The sequence below is a fragment of the Manacus candei genome, unplaced genomic scaffold (assembly GCF_025592945.1).
Source record: "Manacus candei isolate 608988 ecotype Guabito, Panama unplaced genomic scaffold, ASM2559294v1 h1tg000011l, whole genome shotgun sequence".
NCBI classification, from domain to species: Eukaryota; Metazoa; Chordata; class Aves; order Passeriformes; family Pipridae; genus Manacus; species Manacus candei.
Genome location: NW_026138059.1, coordinates 8604284 through 8623767, shown reverse-complemented (window position 1 = coordinate 8623767; position 19484 = coordinate 8604284). Strand labels below are relative to the sequence as shown.

The 19484-nt window shown below is 36.2% G+C and overlaps 1 protein-coding gene across 25 annotated transcripts in view; it reads right to left on the bottom strand.

Annotated features, from left to right (window-relative positions):
- Positions 1-19484, bottom strand: part of MYT1L (myelin transcription factor 1 like) — a 321644-nt gene that overhangs the window by 50541 nt on the left and 251619 nt on the right. For 13 of the 25 annotated variants that reach the window (XM_051778259.1, XM_051778260.1, XM_051778262.1 and 10 more), the window contains 7 exons: positions 18973-19080; positions 15590-15801; positions 9664-9911; positions 7163-7399; positions 5362-5483; positions 4936-4998; positions 4370-4438 (listed from right to left, as the gene is read on the bottom strand). In XM_051778259.1, the coding sequence (XP_051634219.1) occupies positions 4370-4438; positions 4936-4998; positions 5362-5483; positions 7163-7399; positions 9664-9911; positions 15590-15801; positions 18973-19080 (1059 nt within the window). The remainder of the gene's footprint in view (positions 1-4369; positions 4439-4935; positions 4999-5361; positions 5484-7162; positions 7400-9663; positions 9912-15589; positions 15802-18972; positions 19081-19484) is intronic. The other 12 variants (XM_051778268.1, XM_051778270.1, XM_051778273.1 and 9 more) reach the window with 3 other exon arrangements.

Here is a 19484-nt window from a genome sequence, read left to right as displayed (position 1 = left end):
CTGAGTAGAAATGTTCTCAGCCAGTATGCTACATTTTGTCTGGGATTGATTTCTGATGATCAAAATGTGTCCTTTTAAAAACAATAATTAATTTTAGCTTTGAGCTGTTGTTATTGTTTTGTTAGGTTTGTTTTTTTTTAAATTTTGTTTTGAATAATATTTAAAGTGCTTCAAAATGTTACTTTTTAATAGCATTTATAATTCCACAATGGAATTACAGTTTTGAAGTAATTGTAACTGTTAGAAAAAGCTGCTATGATAAGGAATAAATAAGGAAAACTGATAAGAAAAAGCCCCTGGATAAGATTAAACTGGAATTAATTTATGAATATTTTAATATTGGTGGCTGTCACTGGGTGGGCTGTTAATTGCTTTCCCATCATAGTTAAGCTTAGTCATCAGTATAGTATCCCTAGGTCCTTTAAAAATTAGTTACTTTTCACAAGTACTATAAACCAAAAATCTTAATACTGGAAAAGTTTGGATCCTTGCCAGACACTCACTTCTGCAGAGAGCCTTAAAGCTGTTGACCTGGTTTGGTTTGGTTTGGTTTTTTTTTGTCAGCAGTAGTAACTGAAAATTAAAGCAGAAGAAATTCTTTTATTATTTGGAGATCACTGACCACGCTGTGTAACTGCTTTGGTCTGCTGATAAACTATGCACAAAGATTCTCGTGTTTCCACCTGAGCTTCGGATGAAAGTGGAAAATCGGGCAATCTGCATGGTAAACCTGAGCAAGAACCCTTACAGATGAGAAGCATGGGTGGTAAGGAATAATTATGCTGACTTTGGAACAATTTAACTGAAAACTGTAACATTAGTATTCTGGGAGCCAGGATATGTGGGTGATGGAATCCTGGAGCCACAACTACCAAAAGGCAATACAGTAAGCATAACTGTTAAGCAAAATAAACTTTCATCTAACCTTTCTGGATTCTTATATTATTTAACTGATATTATTTATTAATATTATTTGAAATGTCTGCTATTTTATATTTTAGTTGGGGTACAAAAAGAACCAGTGTGCTAGCAAAAGTCCAGTTAGGACACTGCATTATACAATATTTGTGTGTGTTGAACAATACACAAGGAGATTATGTATTGGTAAAATGTGATATAAAGGCTTTACCAGCATATATGTGATATTTGCCACACGGCAAAGCCACGAAAGTATTAAATCCTTCCAAACTACGCAGTCCAGAAATATGATCCCTACGCTGCACTATCAATTCTTCTACTGCACTATCAACTGTTCTCTGTACCCCACACATTAAGCAAGTATTTGCCAGAAATCTTACAGAGGTTGAAATCTTTATGGAGGACTGGAAACAACTACATTGAAAACATGAACAAGAAATAGAAGATGAAGAGATGAGAACAGTACAGATTGGTAGGGACAGGACAGAAGGGATCTCAGCTTGGGATATAGGCAAAAAATGTGTGTACATTTCCCTCTACAGCCTGGGGCAGGAGCCAAGGTTACTGATCCTCACTACCCTTCTGCTGTCAGAAAATATGTATGAAATATAGCAGCAATGTTCCCCACCTCCTCCTGGTGCCAGCCCATGCAGACCACTAAACCTTCTACTGCTATCTGTTATGACAGCAGTCCAGGTCACCTGTATAGCAGATATCAAAAGTTCCCATGGTGGCAGGTGGCCTGACAGAGAGTCAGTAGTATCCCATATTATGGAATGGCTTCTTATCAGCTTGCTCATTTTAGAAACAAGGAAATTATACTCCCAGACCTCACACATAGAAATATAACAGATGTAAATGAAGTACTTCACAGTTCAAAAATTTCAAAATCAAATTCGCTTATATAGCTTTGGTTTAGCTGCTTTGTGCATACTCGTCACATTTACATGATCACATCTTCTTCCCTCTTAAGCAGAGAACAAGAGTATAAATGAGAGCTGTATAAAGGATGCTGCCTTCCATAGGACTCCTACTTCCCTGCTTTGAAATATGTGTGAGAAATGCTAAAATACTTTATTTCTGTCTCTGTACCAACTTCACTGGATGTAGAGACAGAGGACAATGAAAATATAAATGTGATGGAGGCTGGAGATGGGCTGATCAGACAAGGAGCTTGAGACAGGGAATAATGTAGAAAAAATGATGAAAAACAGGACAGAGCAAATGGGCCAAGTGGAAGCTGGGACTTTCGGGGTAGGAGAACAGATGTCTGGCTGTTCTGAAACACTGGACTCTGTCCCACTTTTCAGAGTTCATCCCTTTTCACAAAGGGTCAATCACTCATCATGTAGATCTGCTAAATTCCCACAGCTCCAAGCAAATTCAAGGGTACTTGGCTTTGAGACTATACAGTTCTATACAATGTGAAGAACTCTGACAAATTGAGCCCTGAAAGTATCCAACTGAGCAACTGAAATTATATGTCTAATTTTTCTGGCTTTAAAATGGGGATAATATCAACACTGACTTATGTCAGAGTATAACTGAAGATGAAAATAAATTAATTCTTTTAGAACTGAGATAAATTAATTAGGAAACACTCAGATGCAATGGTAGTGACAAATGTGTGAGTGAATTAGTAGCTACATCTTCAGAGTGCAGTTTGAGAAAACTGCAGTGAATAACAGACAGGGCCTCACATGGGATAATGAGGAAAAGAGAAGAAATTCATTAGTTGCTTAGGCAGTGATTACTGTCTGCCCTGTGCAATGATTTACTGTTATCCTGTGGAAAAATACATGATCAGAAAATGAAGGCTTGCCACATAATGCAAATGCAAAAGTGGACTGAGTTAAGTGAGCCTGCTTAAAATTCTGGCATTTTCAAATTTAACAAAGTTTTATGTGTTCAATAGGTATAATGATACCTGCTAAATTAATAATTTATGCTAAATGCTAATAAAGAATAGATGCTAAACCTAGAAATATAACTTCAAATTATTTTGTTCTCTTTGCTTAGGCATAGCTTGAAATAGGTAGAGAGAATGGCATGAGACAAAAGTGAGGTCTCAAATGTGTTTGGTTTTTTTTCTTCCTGGTCTCTAGTAGATAGGTTTGATGTTTGAGAAAGGCAGAGGAGATGTGGTAATTTTAAAAGACAAGTAGAAACTTTATAAAGGGTTAAAGCAGCAAAGTATGTGCTTAAAACCTTCACGCTGCCTCAAGAGTCTTATCTGTGTTTTGCTTATGCATTTACATTTCCTCCAATTTCTACCACTTGACCCATCACAACCCAAAATCCAGGTCTGAATCCGAGTTTCTCTGGGGTGTGCATATCTTTCTCTGTTTATACATAAATGTTTTCCCTGATCTCATTTACATCCCCTTTTGCATATCCCATAGCCTTCCGGCAGCATATACCAGCATGACCTAAGCTAATAATTTCAAAACATTATTTTTGACTGTGTGGAAAAGAATCTAAATTTTGCACCTATTGTTTACACCTAGCAACTAGAGTAGCTAAGACTAGAGAGCAATCTTATTCCAGTAGTTTTCTTATGCTTGCTTTCTTATTTTTTCCATGGTTTACATCAAGATTGTTTTTTTTTTTAATGAGGGTATGTACTGAACTCACGAAATGCTATTTAAGGTACTCATGTATTGTAAAGACAGAATATTTCTTAGCATGGCAGCATAAGCTATCTATTCATACTTTTTCTAACCAATTTTCTTAATTTCTTGTGAACATCTTTCCATGTTAACCAAAGTACTAACTCAGGAGTACCACTATCTCACAGCACTAAGAAATGCTATAGCTCTTCCACACAGAGAGTTGCAGTAGAGTATATGGTGCAGGAAGACAGAGCAAAGCTAAATCTCACGATTCTCTAACGTCCATTGTTCACAATTTTTAGTCCAAAGAAATGAAAGGAATTGTAAAGAATTAATTTTAAGTTGGGGAATAACTAAGTAAACACTGAAAAACATAGTTAAATGAGAAAATGCATTAGACTGATAGCAATTATACGAACCTGGGGAAAATTATGCGTTTGGGAAAAACAAATTGTTTTCTCTTCCCTCCAATCTGTGTCTGAGAAACTACAGCACTTTACTGCTTGTGTAATCAGAAGTGTTTCATCAGTCTAATTGTATGAGAATTTTCTGTTCTAACTAGCAAACCAAAGTTCAGAAAAAAACTGGATTCCAGAAGTTCTGACTTTTCTCTATCCCTATATCTAGTGAATACACAAAAGGAAATGCTACGTCAACAGATTTATGTATAGATCCCCCCTGTATGGAATTTCTTTAAGAGATTTCAATGCATGTTCCAAGCAGGATCAGCCTCTTCTGCAGCAGCTCTCCAGACAGTGTTTCTAATTTCTGATACAATTATACACAATTTTCAGTAAAATAAATATTTATAAAGAAAATATTTGTTCTTTATATCTTACTTGAGTTCTTGTGAGCTTGTGGCCAGCATACTTCGAATGCTTTTGTCAGCCAAGGGACAGCCAGATAAACTGTAAGACATGGCAGGACATACAAGTATGTTAACCTTCTCATTAGCTGAACACTCCCAAACAAACACAACATAAAAATTAAAAAGTAAAAGTTTGTAATGCAGAAAAGCGATGGGGCAAGTGCTGTAATATTGAATTCTGTAATATAGTTAACCCTCTGAATATATTTAGTTATCAACATTACTTCCAAAATTACATACTGTAAATGGTCTTGTTTGTTTGTTTGTTTCTCTATGAACTAGTAAAATATAACAAAAATATTTGAGATTCCTGGGTTAACTACTTAAATGCTTAAGAATACTTTGGAAATTTTAGTAATCTATTTAAAAATAAAAGACGTTTATACAACACACAAATTAGCATGCTTTTAAGATCAACATATATTACTCAAAGGGTTAACACATAGTTCAACGTTTTACTTTGACAGCATTGTTGAGGTAAGCTGAAAACAATAAATTGAAAAGACAGAATCCACCATGAAAAAAATGAAGTCACACCTTCTATGTGAGGCGTAATTACCAGTCACATGACCACTCCCATCACACCCTGGTGTTGGACATCTGCCACCAAACAAAAACAAAAACAGCCAAAATAGTAAGTATGTTTAAAAAAAAAACTTTTAAAAGTTTCATTGTTTCCAGTTTAGCTGCAATGACTGCAAGGGGTTTTAAGCATCCTAATCGAAAAGCTGCAAAATGAACCGGTTTAAATGAAAATGGCGTCTCAATACAATATAGCATCATTAAGAACAAGCAAATACACATTAGCTTATCACTTTACTTAACTGGCAGTTTGAAACATTTATATGCTGCAAATGTTGCATGCTCATACTGCAAGGCGTATATGTATTCGTTGGTTTAAAAAAAGACAAAGAGAGAAAAGGTTAAAAGGAGAAAAATAATTTCACCTCACATTATGCTTACGTTATTAAATCCTTTTTGCTCTCTTTGCATTGAGGATATTTGGGTTTAGGACTTGGGATTGTAACTTCACCAGGATACCTTCTTTCTTCAAGTGCCTCTTGGAAAGGATCCAAATCTTCCGGCTACAGGCAAATATATACACATTAATTTCAACTAGATGAGGTTACAACTTAGATAAAATAATAGTCATCTCCTTCTTATCCCATTCTGATAGAGAAAAATAATGAAATTATTTTATATTCTTTCGCCTATTAAACTTTTGAATTATATTTGAATATTTTGATGAAGACTTCACAATATGTGAACTATATATTTCATTTAACTAGAAAAGAAAAAATAAGGACAAACCCCAGCTTTTTTTTATAGTTGTCATATTATTTTGCTCTAAAAGACTGCTTTTTTCCCTAAAGTCACCACAAAGGAGTGGAAAGGCAAAAAAGATGACTAAATACAGTATCTTATGCATCAAAAAGCCACCTTAAATAACATTTTGAAGGATTTAGATAATCTCAAAAATGAAAGAGGAACAATCTTAACATTTACACACAGAATCTTAATCTGGGACAAATCTCAATGGATCTGTCTGGCAAAACAGAATTATATAGTTTGTAATTTACTTTACTGATGTATTCAGAAATTCAAACCCATCTATTTCAGGAATGTAGTGACTGAATGCAGGGATTCAGTGATTCCTGCAGATGGTGCTATAAACACCACTGTAGAATCAGGCAGTTCTGCCTGCTCTGAAAGAATCTGCTGCTTTACCTCACATTTCCTTGACAGTGACAGATTTCCTGCCCAGTCCAATGAAATGAGTAGCAAAACCGTAAGTATCACCAAAGCTGGAATGTATTTGGGGTATCTAGTGAAAATGCCATATTTCAAAGATACTGAAAACAGTTTTACATTTTAATTAAAATTGGTAAGAGATGTGCTACACGCAAATGATTAGCCTAATTTTCTGTTATAAGCCAAGAAAAATCAATCTATAGAAGTCTTCAAACAGCTAAATTGAATTGAGTGCAGGATTTTAAGATGCATAATGGTTAAGGGTTAAAACCTGATGGAGAAAAGCAGTGACATTGAACCTTGTCAGCAGATGTCTTCAGTGTCCTACCTATACTGCGTTTCGAAAAGTAATACAAAAAAGTAATACAAATTCACTAACATATTTTCTCTATTTGCCTCTTCTGTTTAAAGGGTTTTGCTGTTGTCTTGGTATTATGAATCGAAAAGTAACACTGATTTCTAATATCCCTTCACTGTATTCTTGAAAGAATGTATTTCATTACTACAGGCCCTTACGCTTAGAGCTATGAAGAGCATGTAAGAAACTTAGAAGATAACTTAAACAGTTGAAAGTTTACATTACACTCTACTGCTTTTTTTTAAATTGATTTCTAAGTAACATATGCCTTCAAATACTCAGCACATCATTTATGGTTTTCAAATTCAGGAGAATATCTTGTCTTCAGAGACGATTATCCCAGTATACAGAGTAACGTAATCTGGATATAGCAAAACGTCTTTACTGCAGAAAATATTTGTTAACAAGATGATGCTGTTAGAAAACATGATTCACATTCATGGTTCAAATGTTGTCTCATGGAACTTAGTCACAGATCAGATGTGTGCCAGAATGATACAGTCCTAAAGATTAACCAGTAGAAAGTACTTTTTGTAGAAAACCACCAGTTTTATCACATATTAATTTTGTTTCCTGTTTCTCTCCAAATTTTAGAAAATTAATGAATTGCCAAAATTAGACTGCAACAAGAACTAATAGATGAAAAAGACATACATTAATCTCTTTGGAATCATCTTCATCTATCCTACTTGGCTTCATTTTAGTGTAGTCCACTGGCAAGTCCCAGCAGTCACCCTCGTTCAGTTGGTAACACCGGTTATTCATCACGGCTTGCCGTTGTGGGGACATTGGCTCCAGTGGTGTCAAAATGGTACAGCAACCATCTCGCTGCCTCTGCTTGTTCATGCTCAGATCCAACGTCCCATTTTCATCGACTTCCATATCAGGATTCTGTCAAAATAAGAAAAATATTGTTAATTTGGCTTCAGTAAACCACTACCTCTTCTTCAATCTGACTGCCTAGCAGAGTGATAAAATGCTTTTCCATTCCTGTATAGATTGTAAGCATTGAGCCCCCTCCTACACATAGCATGATGCTGTTACACAACATTAATGCTGTTAAAGTAGATTTCTTCCTGAATGGTTAATCTGATGTTTTGGGGGAAAAGGAGAGAGTCTTCAGTCCCCCTTCTGCCAAACAGCACATAGGTGCAAAATCTCTTACATAAAGGAGAAATCTGTAAAGGTACTTTCTTGCCATTGTCTTTATATTCTTGATTTATTCTGTCACAGGTGAATATGAGGTAACATCTGCATAATTCTTGTTCTAAGTCCTGACATCTGTCTGGGTGATTGGAGTAACAAAAACCAGCTAGCATCAAATAATCCTTGTTTCTTTCTTTATTTAACATTACCAGTCAATGCTTGAATAGATAACACCAGAAAATTAAACAGGGAGGTAGGGTATATATAAGTCCTTTTAGACACCATTTGCCAATGAGGAAATGCATTCAAATTTCACAGCTCTTTCCCTGCAGATGAACACGTACTAACATTTCATATATCTATCTTGATAATAATTTGTACCAATTTCTGTGACAACTGAGGTACTGTGAAAAATGGGGCAAGTACAGGCTCTGACTTTTTCTTTTGCAGAAATGAACAAGGGTTGTCTATTATACTAGTTGAAGAGAAATAAGAATCTTAAAATGAACACAAAATGAAAAAAACTAAAGGCAGATAAAACAAAAATGCCAACAAAGAATCCCTCATCCTTCCGAAAATGAAATGTTCCATGAGATATTTGGTTTCAAAACTAACGTGAATGTGATCAACTCCTTGTATGTCTGGTGACTTTCCCTCCTCTTTAGTAATAACAGAACTGCAAGAAAGCACTGTGAATGCAAATCTCTCTTTCTGAATTACTGCCTTTTGTCAGAGCTTATATCTAATTGCTGCTGCCAATTTAATTTAGAAAATACTTGTTTTTCTTTTCAGATTCATTCCTTCAGTCTCAATATAAAGTGACACATTAGGAAAGAGGCCCTTTCAGGTTTAGACACAGAAGATTTTTAGCATTTTATTCCAGCTTCTCCCATCATGTTGATATAGAGAACAGTTGCATTTATTTACATATGAGAGATTTCCCTCTTGAAGAGTATTAAATAAATTAATATAAAAAGCAGCATTTGAAAACAAAGTTGCTTGCCATTCTGGCTTAAATCATGATTATTACTAATACCTACTGCTACAGGTTTAATTTGTTATGAATGATGGAGGGGCTTTACACGATAAGGGGAAGCAAACCTTAGCTAAATGTAGAAGAACAGAACATGTCTGCCAGCTCAAAAGCTCTCTACAAGCACAATAAAAATGTTTCCTCTGCACTGCATCTGTCTGCTCAGCCATCTAGTGGTCTCCTCTAGGCAGCACTGTACTGTTTGCTTATGCATGTTAAATACTTATTTCTGAACAGCTATCAGAGCCAGAACTTAGAAGTTTATAATGAAAAAAATAATCTTCTCCCAAATATTTAATGAATGTTAATAGAGCACTGTTTTTTCTTAATGCAGAAATCTTAGTGACAAAAGCTTTTATTTGTATCTGTACAGCCATTTTATAATATACTGAGGCTCTATGAACATACAGAACATTAGTGACCCTGCAATACTGTTAAGCACATTTAAAGTCACCTGTATAGATTTGTTCCTTTCAAATGCAGTGACTTAAGAACTGTGATATCACAGACAGGCAAGAAATTGTAGTACACAGTAGTATGTCTGAAATTTGTACTAAATCTTACAATCTTAGGTCCCATTTGTGACTTTTAAATGAAAATACAGAGTTAAATCTTAATCCTTTCACAAAATCTATGAATTGAACTATTCTAACAAAAAAAATAATCAGTAGTGAAAACAATACCATTTGAGCAATCCAAACATCTTTTATAATTATGGTAAGAGAGAAATCAAAAAAAGGAGTACATGCTATTAGTATCATCCTTTCATAAAACCATTGGGATTTCCTGGGATACTTGTGAGCAGTTTATATATTTCTTTTTTTTTTTTTCCTTGCTTTAGCAGAGCCACCAGATTATGTTAATTTCGAGGATGGAAAAAAGGTAAGATGTACTAAAGCTATTCTCTCTATCAGGGCCACCGAGCAAGTACAGTTAAGACAAATCTTCATCAACAAACAGAATTACTAATTTTTACCCTCGCACAGAGATCCTGAGGCTTAGTGGAGAGGTTCTGAGGCATCTCCCTGCAGCGAGTGGAGAGATTCAGAATAGCAGTAGCAGCCATGTGCGCTGCCTCCATGTCATGAGTATAGTCAAAGCTGCTCTTGCTGCAGGTACTGCTGGCACTGCTGCCTCCACCACAACTCATATTGCTGCTGCTGCTAGGGGCATAACTGCTTGTTGTGCTGCTGGTTGGACTTGAATTCTTACAGTAGCGTTTAGCTGTGGGAAGAAATATGACAAGGATGACTCAAAAGAAGGAGCATTCTGCATAAGTGAAGAGAAAAACAAACTGCTGGAGGTGAAATTTATAATGAGGAACAGTAACCAATGCCAAAAAAAAAAAAGCCCGCAATAAGACTGATGGCTGTATTTCTTGATTTCTGTCTGTGAGTTTTTTATGCTACATGTGTGAACTTGTATGAAATAATCTTCTGTAAAAATCTGCATGATGTGATCATGAATCGTTCTGACAAACAGGCTGGATTTAGAAAAAAAATAAAGACACAGAAACACTGCTTTTACCCCACATATATAGTCAGACATAAGGTACAATTTGCTCAGCTCGTTCATTTTTATTAATGACAGGCAACGTAACACTACAGGACCTTTTCCTATTTACATAAGCAAACCATTAATTTAAGGCCTAGACTCCCCAGAGCTATTGGAGATCAAGCCCACCATAAGGCTGATGGGCTTGGCCTCTGGGCCACAGTGCCACCCATATGTCCTCAAACAGCCCATTCTTCCTAAAAGCTTTTTTTTCTTCCTGTGTCACAGGCAAGTCTTATGGCAATGGTCATCACAAAGGAAAGAAGCACTACAGAAAAGAAAAGGTCATTGTCACGTGTGAGTTTTACCATGACTTGCACAAAGGCAGAAGCAGTGGCTGTTTAAATGATAACAGGTACAAGTGAAATGTCCCCCCCTTCAAACAACCCAAGCACCTACAACTCTTCATAGAAACAGTCAGGATCAAGACACCCCTTCCTGCTCACACCGAGGGCAGCAATGCCCGGCTGTACTCTGACCGACAGAAGCCGCAGGAGGTCACAGGAGAGTCAAGGCACTGACAATGCTCATGTCCAGCCTATCTAAATACAAGGCAGCACTGTTGCTGCTTTTAAGTAATGCTCTTTGCAGCCAAAGGTATCATAGCAATAACAGAAAACAGCCCTATTAGCCCACTTATTTCTCCAACCCTCTTCCCAAATGAACTGTTTTAAAAGTGTTCATAAAAAACGCAAGACAGTATGAGCTCACCTCCAAAATCTAAAAGTTTATGTATTTTCATTAAAAAAATAAAAGTCAAGGTCAGAGGATACATACATGCATGTTACAGCAACTATTTTCCCTTAAGATGTAAATGTATACTGCAGAGATCATATCTTATAGCACAGTGTAACAATAACCAACTAGCATGCTGATTAGAGAACTTTACAAAAAAGGTCAGGCCTTAGCTAGAGCTCTTCCGTGATGGGCTCCATTTAAATGCCAGACTCTTCAGTTGTATTTGTTGGAGCAGACATACATATAATAATCTGCTCCCATGAGCACAGCCCATTTGTGAACCACAGGCTGCTTTGGTAGGCAGGTAGGGTTCAAAAGAAGAATCTGAAAGCAAAATATCTCTGCTAGAGTTTATGTCATTCTCCTTTCTCTGAAAAAAAAAATCATGGCGTTATTTTTACTGCAAAGGAAATAGTATTTCACTTAAATCATAACAGATGGAGTTTTCTCAGGAAAGCCACATAATGCACAGGGTGTGATTTTTTTTTTAAATGAAGTGAATGCTAAACATTCATCACATTTCTTTGTTTTGAACACATAGTAGCACTACTGTAGCAGGGTATCCACTAATAATAAATTTGTGAACTGTTTCTCAAGAATTTCATTATTAATATAGTAGTCGGTGGTGGTTTGAGTAAAAAATCAGCATTTATCCATTCTTACTTTGTTATAGTATCCAAGACACACAAGAATTTTCCTGTACTTAAGGAAGGAAATAACTGAGTAATTCAGTTTCTACTGTGTTAACACAGCAAGCACCCTGTACCACTTGTCAAATTAGAACTTGTCAAATTAGAAATATTTTTCAAAATACATATGAACAAATAAGACTTTTGTCATTTGCAAAAAATGTTAGTCTTGTTATAGTAGGTCACATGTAGACAGACATAAGAGACATACTAAATGGGAAATTATATATATCTATATGAGAATGTGTGCTAAAGAAAGGGAGGGAAGGAGGCAGCTTTATACGTAGAACTAACCATCAAAACCTCATGCAGGCTCTGATATGGACTCCTCTGTGGCCTTGGTCAAACTATAATATCCCTCAAATTCATTTTCCCCTAAAATTTAGTTGTGTTGTGATTCAATTGCAAAACACTTTGAAGATGTAAAGTGCTATAAGCATGCTACACAATTATCAGCTTTCAGATGACCAATAATTTAAGCAAAACTTAGAGAGAAAAGGCCATGGTTATTTTAACTTTACTGTAGTTGTACATTTGAAGATGAGTCACATAACCCAGACTGTTCATTTCACATTAGTTTTTTAGGAGAAACAAAGATCATCAATTTCTAATTAACTAAATCATGCTGTTCACTAATAAAGGGAAAGCTGCATTGTTTCAATAACAGATAATTCTGCTTGATACATCGTCCACCCCTGAGGCACCAGGTTTTGGAAGCTCTGCAGTCCATCTATGATTTGTGATTCGGAGTGAAACCAAATGTGGAGAACACCTTTCCCATCAGACACAGGTCTAACCAGCTGCATACCCAAACTGCTCTTCCATCAGACATCCCTGGGGGCTGATTACAAAGAACCTCTCAAAGTCTACAGGCTTCTTTTACTAATTAACAACAGAGGAGTGGGAGAGATCCCAAACACGTAAAAGCCCAAAGGAAGCTATTTGGAGTGGAATTCAATTCTGCCCAAGCACCTCCATCCCCAATATTGTCTAAATACTGAATGTATTATGTAAATTAATTACAGTTTCAACACTTTTTCCTGACCTATTCATTATAGGCTTCCTCTATAGGCAGAGGAAAAAAATAGGAAAAAAAAATGATTCACCTCCTTCTGAGCACTGCGGAAGGAGATTAATTAAATTGGAGACAGAAGGACCCAGGTCTATTGGTGGAATGAGAGGAACTCCTGCCATTAACTGAGCAACACTGAAGGTGTTGCCATCACCTCTGCCTGCTGTGTCCAGCTGTTCTTACCTTTATTACCATATACCATAAGCCCAACATCCAATACACTATGAAACTGGTTTCAAAGGAAAAACAAGCCCACAAATGCAAGATTTCTCAAGAATGATCAGATCATCCCACCCAACCGACAGTTGGTTGGGTATACATTTTCTGTTTGTTTTTTAGTAAAGCTTACTAGAAAAAAAATAACAAGGAAACAAACCAAAGAAGCTATTTATGTTCATGTCACTCACTGTTCACTTACTGAACATATAATCCCTTTCTCTGATGATGAAAATACAGTACTAGCTGATAATTAAAAAAGCATTGGGATATGAAGTTATTGATTTTTCATATTCTTGGACTTTTTGTCTCATAGTCAGGACTAAAGCACTGTTTACCTGCACATTTCCAGCAAAACCTTAGGCTTACTTTCAGGTTTTTCAGAACTAAATCTGCTCTAATATAAACATGTTTGGCTGACATATGTAATAGGTATGCACTCTGTACCTCCATAATGGTTATAGGAGCCAAAATTATTTTTTTATACACAAATATAAAATCACCTCTAAATACTTTAAAGTTTCTTGAGAAATAGTGGTTCTTTTAAGTGAAGAGTTTCTTCCTGAAATCTCCCTCATATTCAGTTATTTACAATAACTGTCAGCAAAATCCTTGATCCATTCAAAGTCAGGGCCAAAACTTTGACTAATTTCAGTGTGCTCAGGATTTCACTTCATCATTCTAAGAATTCAACGGATTTTCCTGAGTCAATTTAAGGCAAATATGATGGAGTACTTACAAAATTTCGGAGAGATGTGAATCCTAAAGATTTGATGGAAATCACTTATAGCGTGCAAAGAAAACTAAAATTAGGCCCCACCTCTGGGACCACTTTGTCAGGTCTGTCTGGCCAAACAGCACACACATCACTTGGAACCAGATGCAGTGTGTGCTGCCTCCTGCAGAGCCAGGAATATGGAACAAATCCATATGGAATTAGCCTTTCTTTGGCAAACAACCTGCTCCAGCTTAAATGGGCTTCAGTTGTTTTGAGCACACAAGAGCCCCTTATACTTGCTATACCAGCAAGTATAGTGTATATATGAATCACATATATACAGTGTCCCACAGTCCTCTCTGGCTCACATTACTGAGCAATGAAGCAACCCAGTCTTATATCTAAGTAAAATTTCTATTTATATCAAAGGAAGATAAGTGTATAAATGAAGTCAGTGAGCCCTATCCCCATAGGCTTTTATTATTTAAGGCCACTGCTAAACTTTCGCTTAATGTTACATGTATTTTTAAATTCTGGTGATTTTGAAAAGAAAGTAGAGTTTGTTATTATTTGCTGAAAAAGAAGCCTTAAATGACAAAAATATGTATCAGTTTCCTAAGCATCAGTAATGTGATCTAAAAATAAACTTTTTCACAGGATCCTCAACAATACTCTGATTCTTTCCTTTCTACAAGAGTAGATAGAATATATATACAACATTTAATATCTCATTTACCTTATATTAATGTACACTCGTTACTTTCCTAACCACAGTCTGAGTCAGTGCTATACCTTTAATCCCATTCAGGCCCTTATGATACAGACATATAAGATGAAAGTATGAGAGAAGGAAAAGAAAGGCACTTTTACTAAAAAGTACATTGCCTTTCATGAGCCTTCTCCTTTCTGCTATAGTGCAAGAACATGCCTGTTGATTATACGAGAAAGCAAAATATCCAAAATATCAGACATATGAAGGCAATAGGTGTAGCAATTTTCCCCTTCTCCACCTAACTAATGTCAGAGTCTGTGTTCAGGCAACAACATAAATTGTTGTGTATAGTATATTTCTTTCTGTGTTCCTAAACAAAAATTTGACACCTGCCTGAAATTTCTTATGGCAGTCAGTGAATAGTATCAAATATTTTAACCAAAAAATAAATTGCTAGCATTCAAAAAAAAAAAGAGATAAAGGCACAGTTTACATATATATATACACACATATACAATATATATGCATATATAAATGTACTGCTTGAAAAATTCCTGATGTCCTCAAAAACTACAATCCAAATTCCCCTTCTTTATCCTGCTGTTCATTTTTCTCCCCTAATAAAAATCCTCTTGCCTGACCGACCCCATCCATCTCCTGAACTGAAGCAAATTTCAGCCTACTCCTAAACATGTTACTTATGTTAGGTTTTCAGTGAATCCAACTGGTGTATTTATGAGGACAAAATAAGCAGAAATGCCTCATTAAGTAAGTAGCAGTGATTTCTGAAGTGCAATGAGACCCAGGTTTTCTACTTCCATATCCCCACAGAGCAAGTATGTTATCTTTATGGGTTACCTGAACTACTGCACAGAGGTGAAAATCCTTATGTGACCCTTGAGGCCAGGACTCCCAGACAGCAACATAAGGACTATCTCTATTACTTAGCTTTTATTGCCATCTCAATACATCCCAGGAGCTTAATAGTTGGAGATGTTCTTTTGCCAGTGCAACAATCCTGAAGTAAGCACCGTATAAAACAACACTTTTTGAAAAAGGCCTTTAAAATAACCTACACATGACAGCATTCCTCATAATACTGTATGAACATGAAAACATGTCTTATTTGTATGATGTTTACATATACAACAACATGATCAACTGCAAACTTGTCTCTCATGTATAAGAGTGTGCACCTCCTACCATCATATCCTTTGGGGGATATATCCCTGGATTGCACCTTGGGAGCTATGGCTCTCTTGCCATAGGCATGGTTGTCATAACTGTTATATTCAAACGAAGTCTTAGAGTATTTCTCTAGTTCCTTGGCCAAGTTGGAGCGGGGTGTGGTGGTGGGGACATTGTTTCTGTAGCCATACTGAGGGATCTCCAACTGCTTAACAAAGCACATGGGCCTAGAAATTAAAGATATGTACAGTTTGTTAGATGCAGTTCAGTTTACTATGTCTGTGCATAATTTATAGTTCAGATTAGAAAATCTTAGTTATTTCTTGTACTCAAGAGACAGCAATATATTATTGCATTTCCTTAGTTTGGTTATTTTCAGCAGACAAACAATATATATTTTCTTGAACAAAGCCTAAACAAAATTAATTCCAATATCACTAAATGTATCCTGCAGCTAAATGTATTTTAAAATTCTGTTTTAAAATACTTCAGGGTTTCCCTTTCCCCGTGTAATTGCATCACACAAAAAACATTTTTTCTTTTGGGAAGTAAATGAAAGAGGGGCAAGCAGACTGACAGAAGAAGTTTGGACAAATTCCTTTAAATGTCAACAAGAAAAAATAGAACTGGAAGCTCCACTTAATTAATGGGGTTTCCTCTGAATTTCTTTCAACTTTCAACAGAGTTGTATGATGTTTTCCTGTGTGCTTTCAAAAGGAACTAGTCCTGTTTCATCCCTCAATATAAAAATCCATGTTCATCTTGAGAAATACACAGGAGAGTCTCACAAGCTCTGTTGACTCTGAGCTGCTGCCTTGCAGGTCCTGCTCACCCTTAAATGCAAGGTTCTGGTAGGAGCTGCGATTCCTGATACACAGATGCACACCTCAAGGAAGGTCCTGAGAATGAATACAGAATAAAACTGCTTCAGTTTAATATCTCTTTCATTTAGGATGAGGGAGGACAGTCAGGAAAAGCCCTGACTAATGTCATTCAACAGTTGGAGAAACTCATGAAATCTCAGTGAAAGAATGCTGTAGTGAACTCAACTGACACGCTTCTTCTGCATGTGGACACAGAAGTCATCAGCTCTCAAAGCAGTCAAATGAAGGTCAGATCTTGCAAACCCTATCTATATAAGAAAATGTTATATGACTGGGTCATAGGAAGTAACTGCTACACAGTGCTGCGTGTCTACCTACTGCATTTAGCAGGAGGTGAGGATGATAAGCAGCACACCTGAGGTGCTTCTGCTGGAATCAAGCTTCATATAATCAAGTCTTTTTTATTTTTTTTTCTTCTTTACTGCATTTATAACAGTCACAGGATCATAAATTCAGATGAGACCAGAAGTATCATCATCCTGACTGACAAAATGAAATGTGATAAATAGTAAGAAATAGGTTTTGAATATTATATCATGTTTTTTGTGAATGAATTCATTTTCATAGAATTTAGCCATGATATTTATGTAAAGATCACCCAAGAAATCATATTAGTCATACTACTCCCTTTGATTTATGTATGCTCATTCCTTTAGACCCTTCTTCCAAATAAAATACAGTGGGTTTATTTATACAATGAGCTGATATGAATAATAGTTTGATCCTGTCTCAAGATAATCTCCATTTAGCTAAAAGATGTGCAATTCAGATCCTGTACAGTCAATGAAAATCCAAAATTTCAGTGGAACAGAAGTCCTATGACTGATTTCTTTTTAAGTAAGAACTTTCAAATGCACGTGGGATGGAAACTGGGATGAAGACAAATATTCAAGAGTAAATCTTAAAACATCTCTGTCTGCCCATCAATTGCCTGCATGCAAATATTATAAATAGCTGCCAAGTTCTTCATCTTAAATACTTCAATGAATTCAAGGTAAAAGGGAAGCAGGAGACAAGATGATATGCATTATTTGAGTTGCCTATAAAACCTAAAACACAAGGCAGCTCACAAGCAAAGTTAAGATTGCAGAATAACTTCCTAGGGAGCTTACCAGCAAACAGGATGCTGCTTTTGAGCAGTTGTCTTCTTTCTATGGCAACTAACTTCAGTGGCTTCCCTGTAATGAGCCGTGCTAAAAGCCACTGCATTTTTGATCTGTCTTTTTCCATCAAGTGAGAAACCGTTTTATTCCCTCAAAGAGTGGTTTTTTTTTTAATTAATGGGATTTGAAGAATCTTTCTCTAAGAAACCTGTCTGGGATGTTGAATGCTGAGTTGTACAAAACTGAATTAGGGGCAGTTAAGATAAAGCCACCAAAAACAATCTGAGGAAGGAAAGCAAAGTCAACAGGAATGACGAAAGTCTTCTGTAGAACTGTAATTCTATGGAACCACTGTTTTTTGAAAAGATCATCAAGATCAGATGAACTTTTAAGATAATATTCAAAGAATGATGTTGATAATACAGTAGAAAAATTTCTTTTTAAACAGCCCTATCAGTTTTGAAATCTAGAAGACAGCTAAATACTATGAAATCTATGGGCTAAATGGGAAATTTTGGGAACTAAAGCTGCAGCACTTCCTCCACGCTCTTTGAGGCAGCTGGGAGGGATGTACCTATCCTAGCCCACAGTTATTGCAGTATCCATGAAGAAATTCTGCAGCTCTTGGGGCATCATCAGCATAAGGCTGGTAGAATCACGCGGAAGTTTAGTTCCTTTACATGTATCCTTCACACTTCAGCTCCTTAGAAATAACATTTTTTTCTACCCACATATCTCAAAAGAGGAGACAATAACACAAAGCTGGGTACAGCTTTGTGTAAATGCAGAATCACATATGGATGAAGAAAAGGAGTGTAATCATATCAAAATGGTTCAAGGTCCTTCCCATATGAAAATTTAGGACAATTTTTCTCTCTTTCTGTCCTTCCTGGCAGAGAGCGGGGAACAGAGACAAAGAGCTAAGCCTGACATTATGTTGGAATCTAAGCTATACCTGGCATTTTTCCAAGTGTCCTGCCAAAAGGTGTACTCCCAGTTTGGTAATGCACATAGGGCTTCTGGTTTAATTTAAACTGATATTTACTAGTAAAAGCCTGCTGAAAAAACCAAGACTTACCGGTAAATATTAGTTTATTCCCAAAAGATACCAACTTTTTTCACATTGTTCTTAGACTTTGCACTCCAGCAGTCATCTTTACACCAAACAATGCCTAAGACAAAAATGAGCTTTTCAGCTTTACATGTATTTGCCAAAATAATTACCAACCCTCCCCCATGAAAATTGAGTGGGAAAAATACACTGTGAGAATTGGATCCAGAAGCCCTAATTCTAACTCTTCTTTAAAGGAGATATATATGTATATACAACGTATATAAATATAAATTCTCAGATTAGGTGAATGTGTGATGAATTCTGCATAATAATAAGTATTATAGTGATTTCTAATACCTTAAAACCCGATCTGATGCCTGGTTTGATTTTGACACATCACAGTTCTGATGCTTCTCTTGAGCTTTAGCCAGTTTCTCTGCTGCAGCAATAGGACATCCAGAGAGGCTGCAATTACAGAAAGGAAATTTAATTGTCTTGTCCTGCATAGTTTCACATCATAGCACTGATCCAATTACTCCTTCTCCTCCTTAGCCAGCATCAGGAAGAATCTGAAGGAAAAGGGTTTCCAAAAGCATTTTGATCATGTGTATTTTCTCTAGAATAGACTTCCTTTCTTCTGCTTTCAAATTTGCATGGTAGATCTTACATCTGCTCTTCTGCTCTGACTGTACACAGGTAGATTATTCATCCATGTCAGCCAGTGAACGTACCAGTAGGAGAAGAGGATATAAAATGGAATCTACTGTGCAGCTCTGCTAGCAGACTTGTGACCTTCATGTATTTCCAAATGTTGCCAATGAAATGGCTCCTGAAGATGACTAAATGACAACACCATATAGGCCAAATCT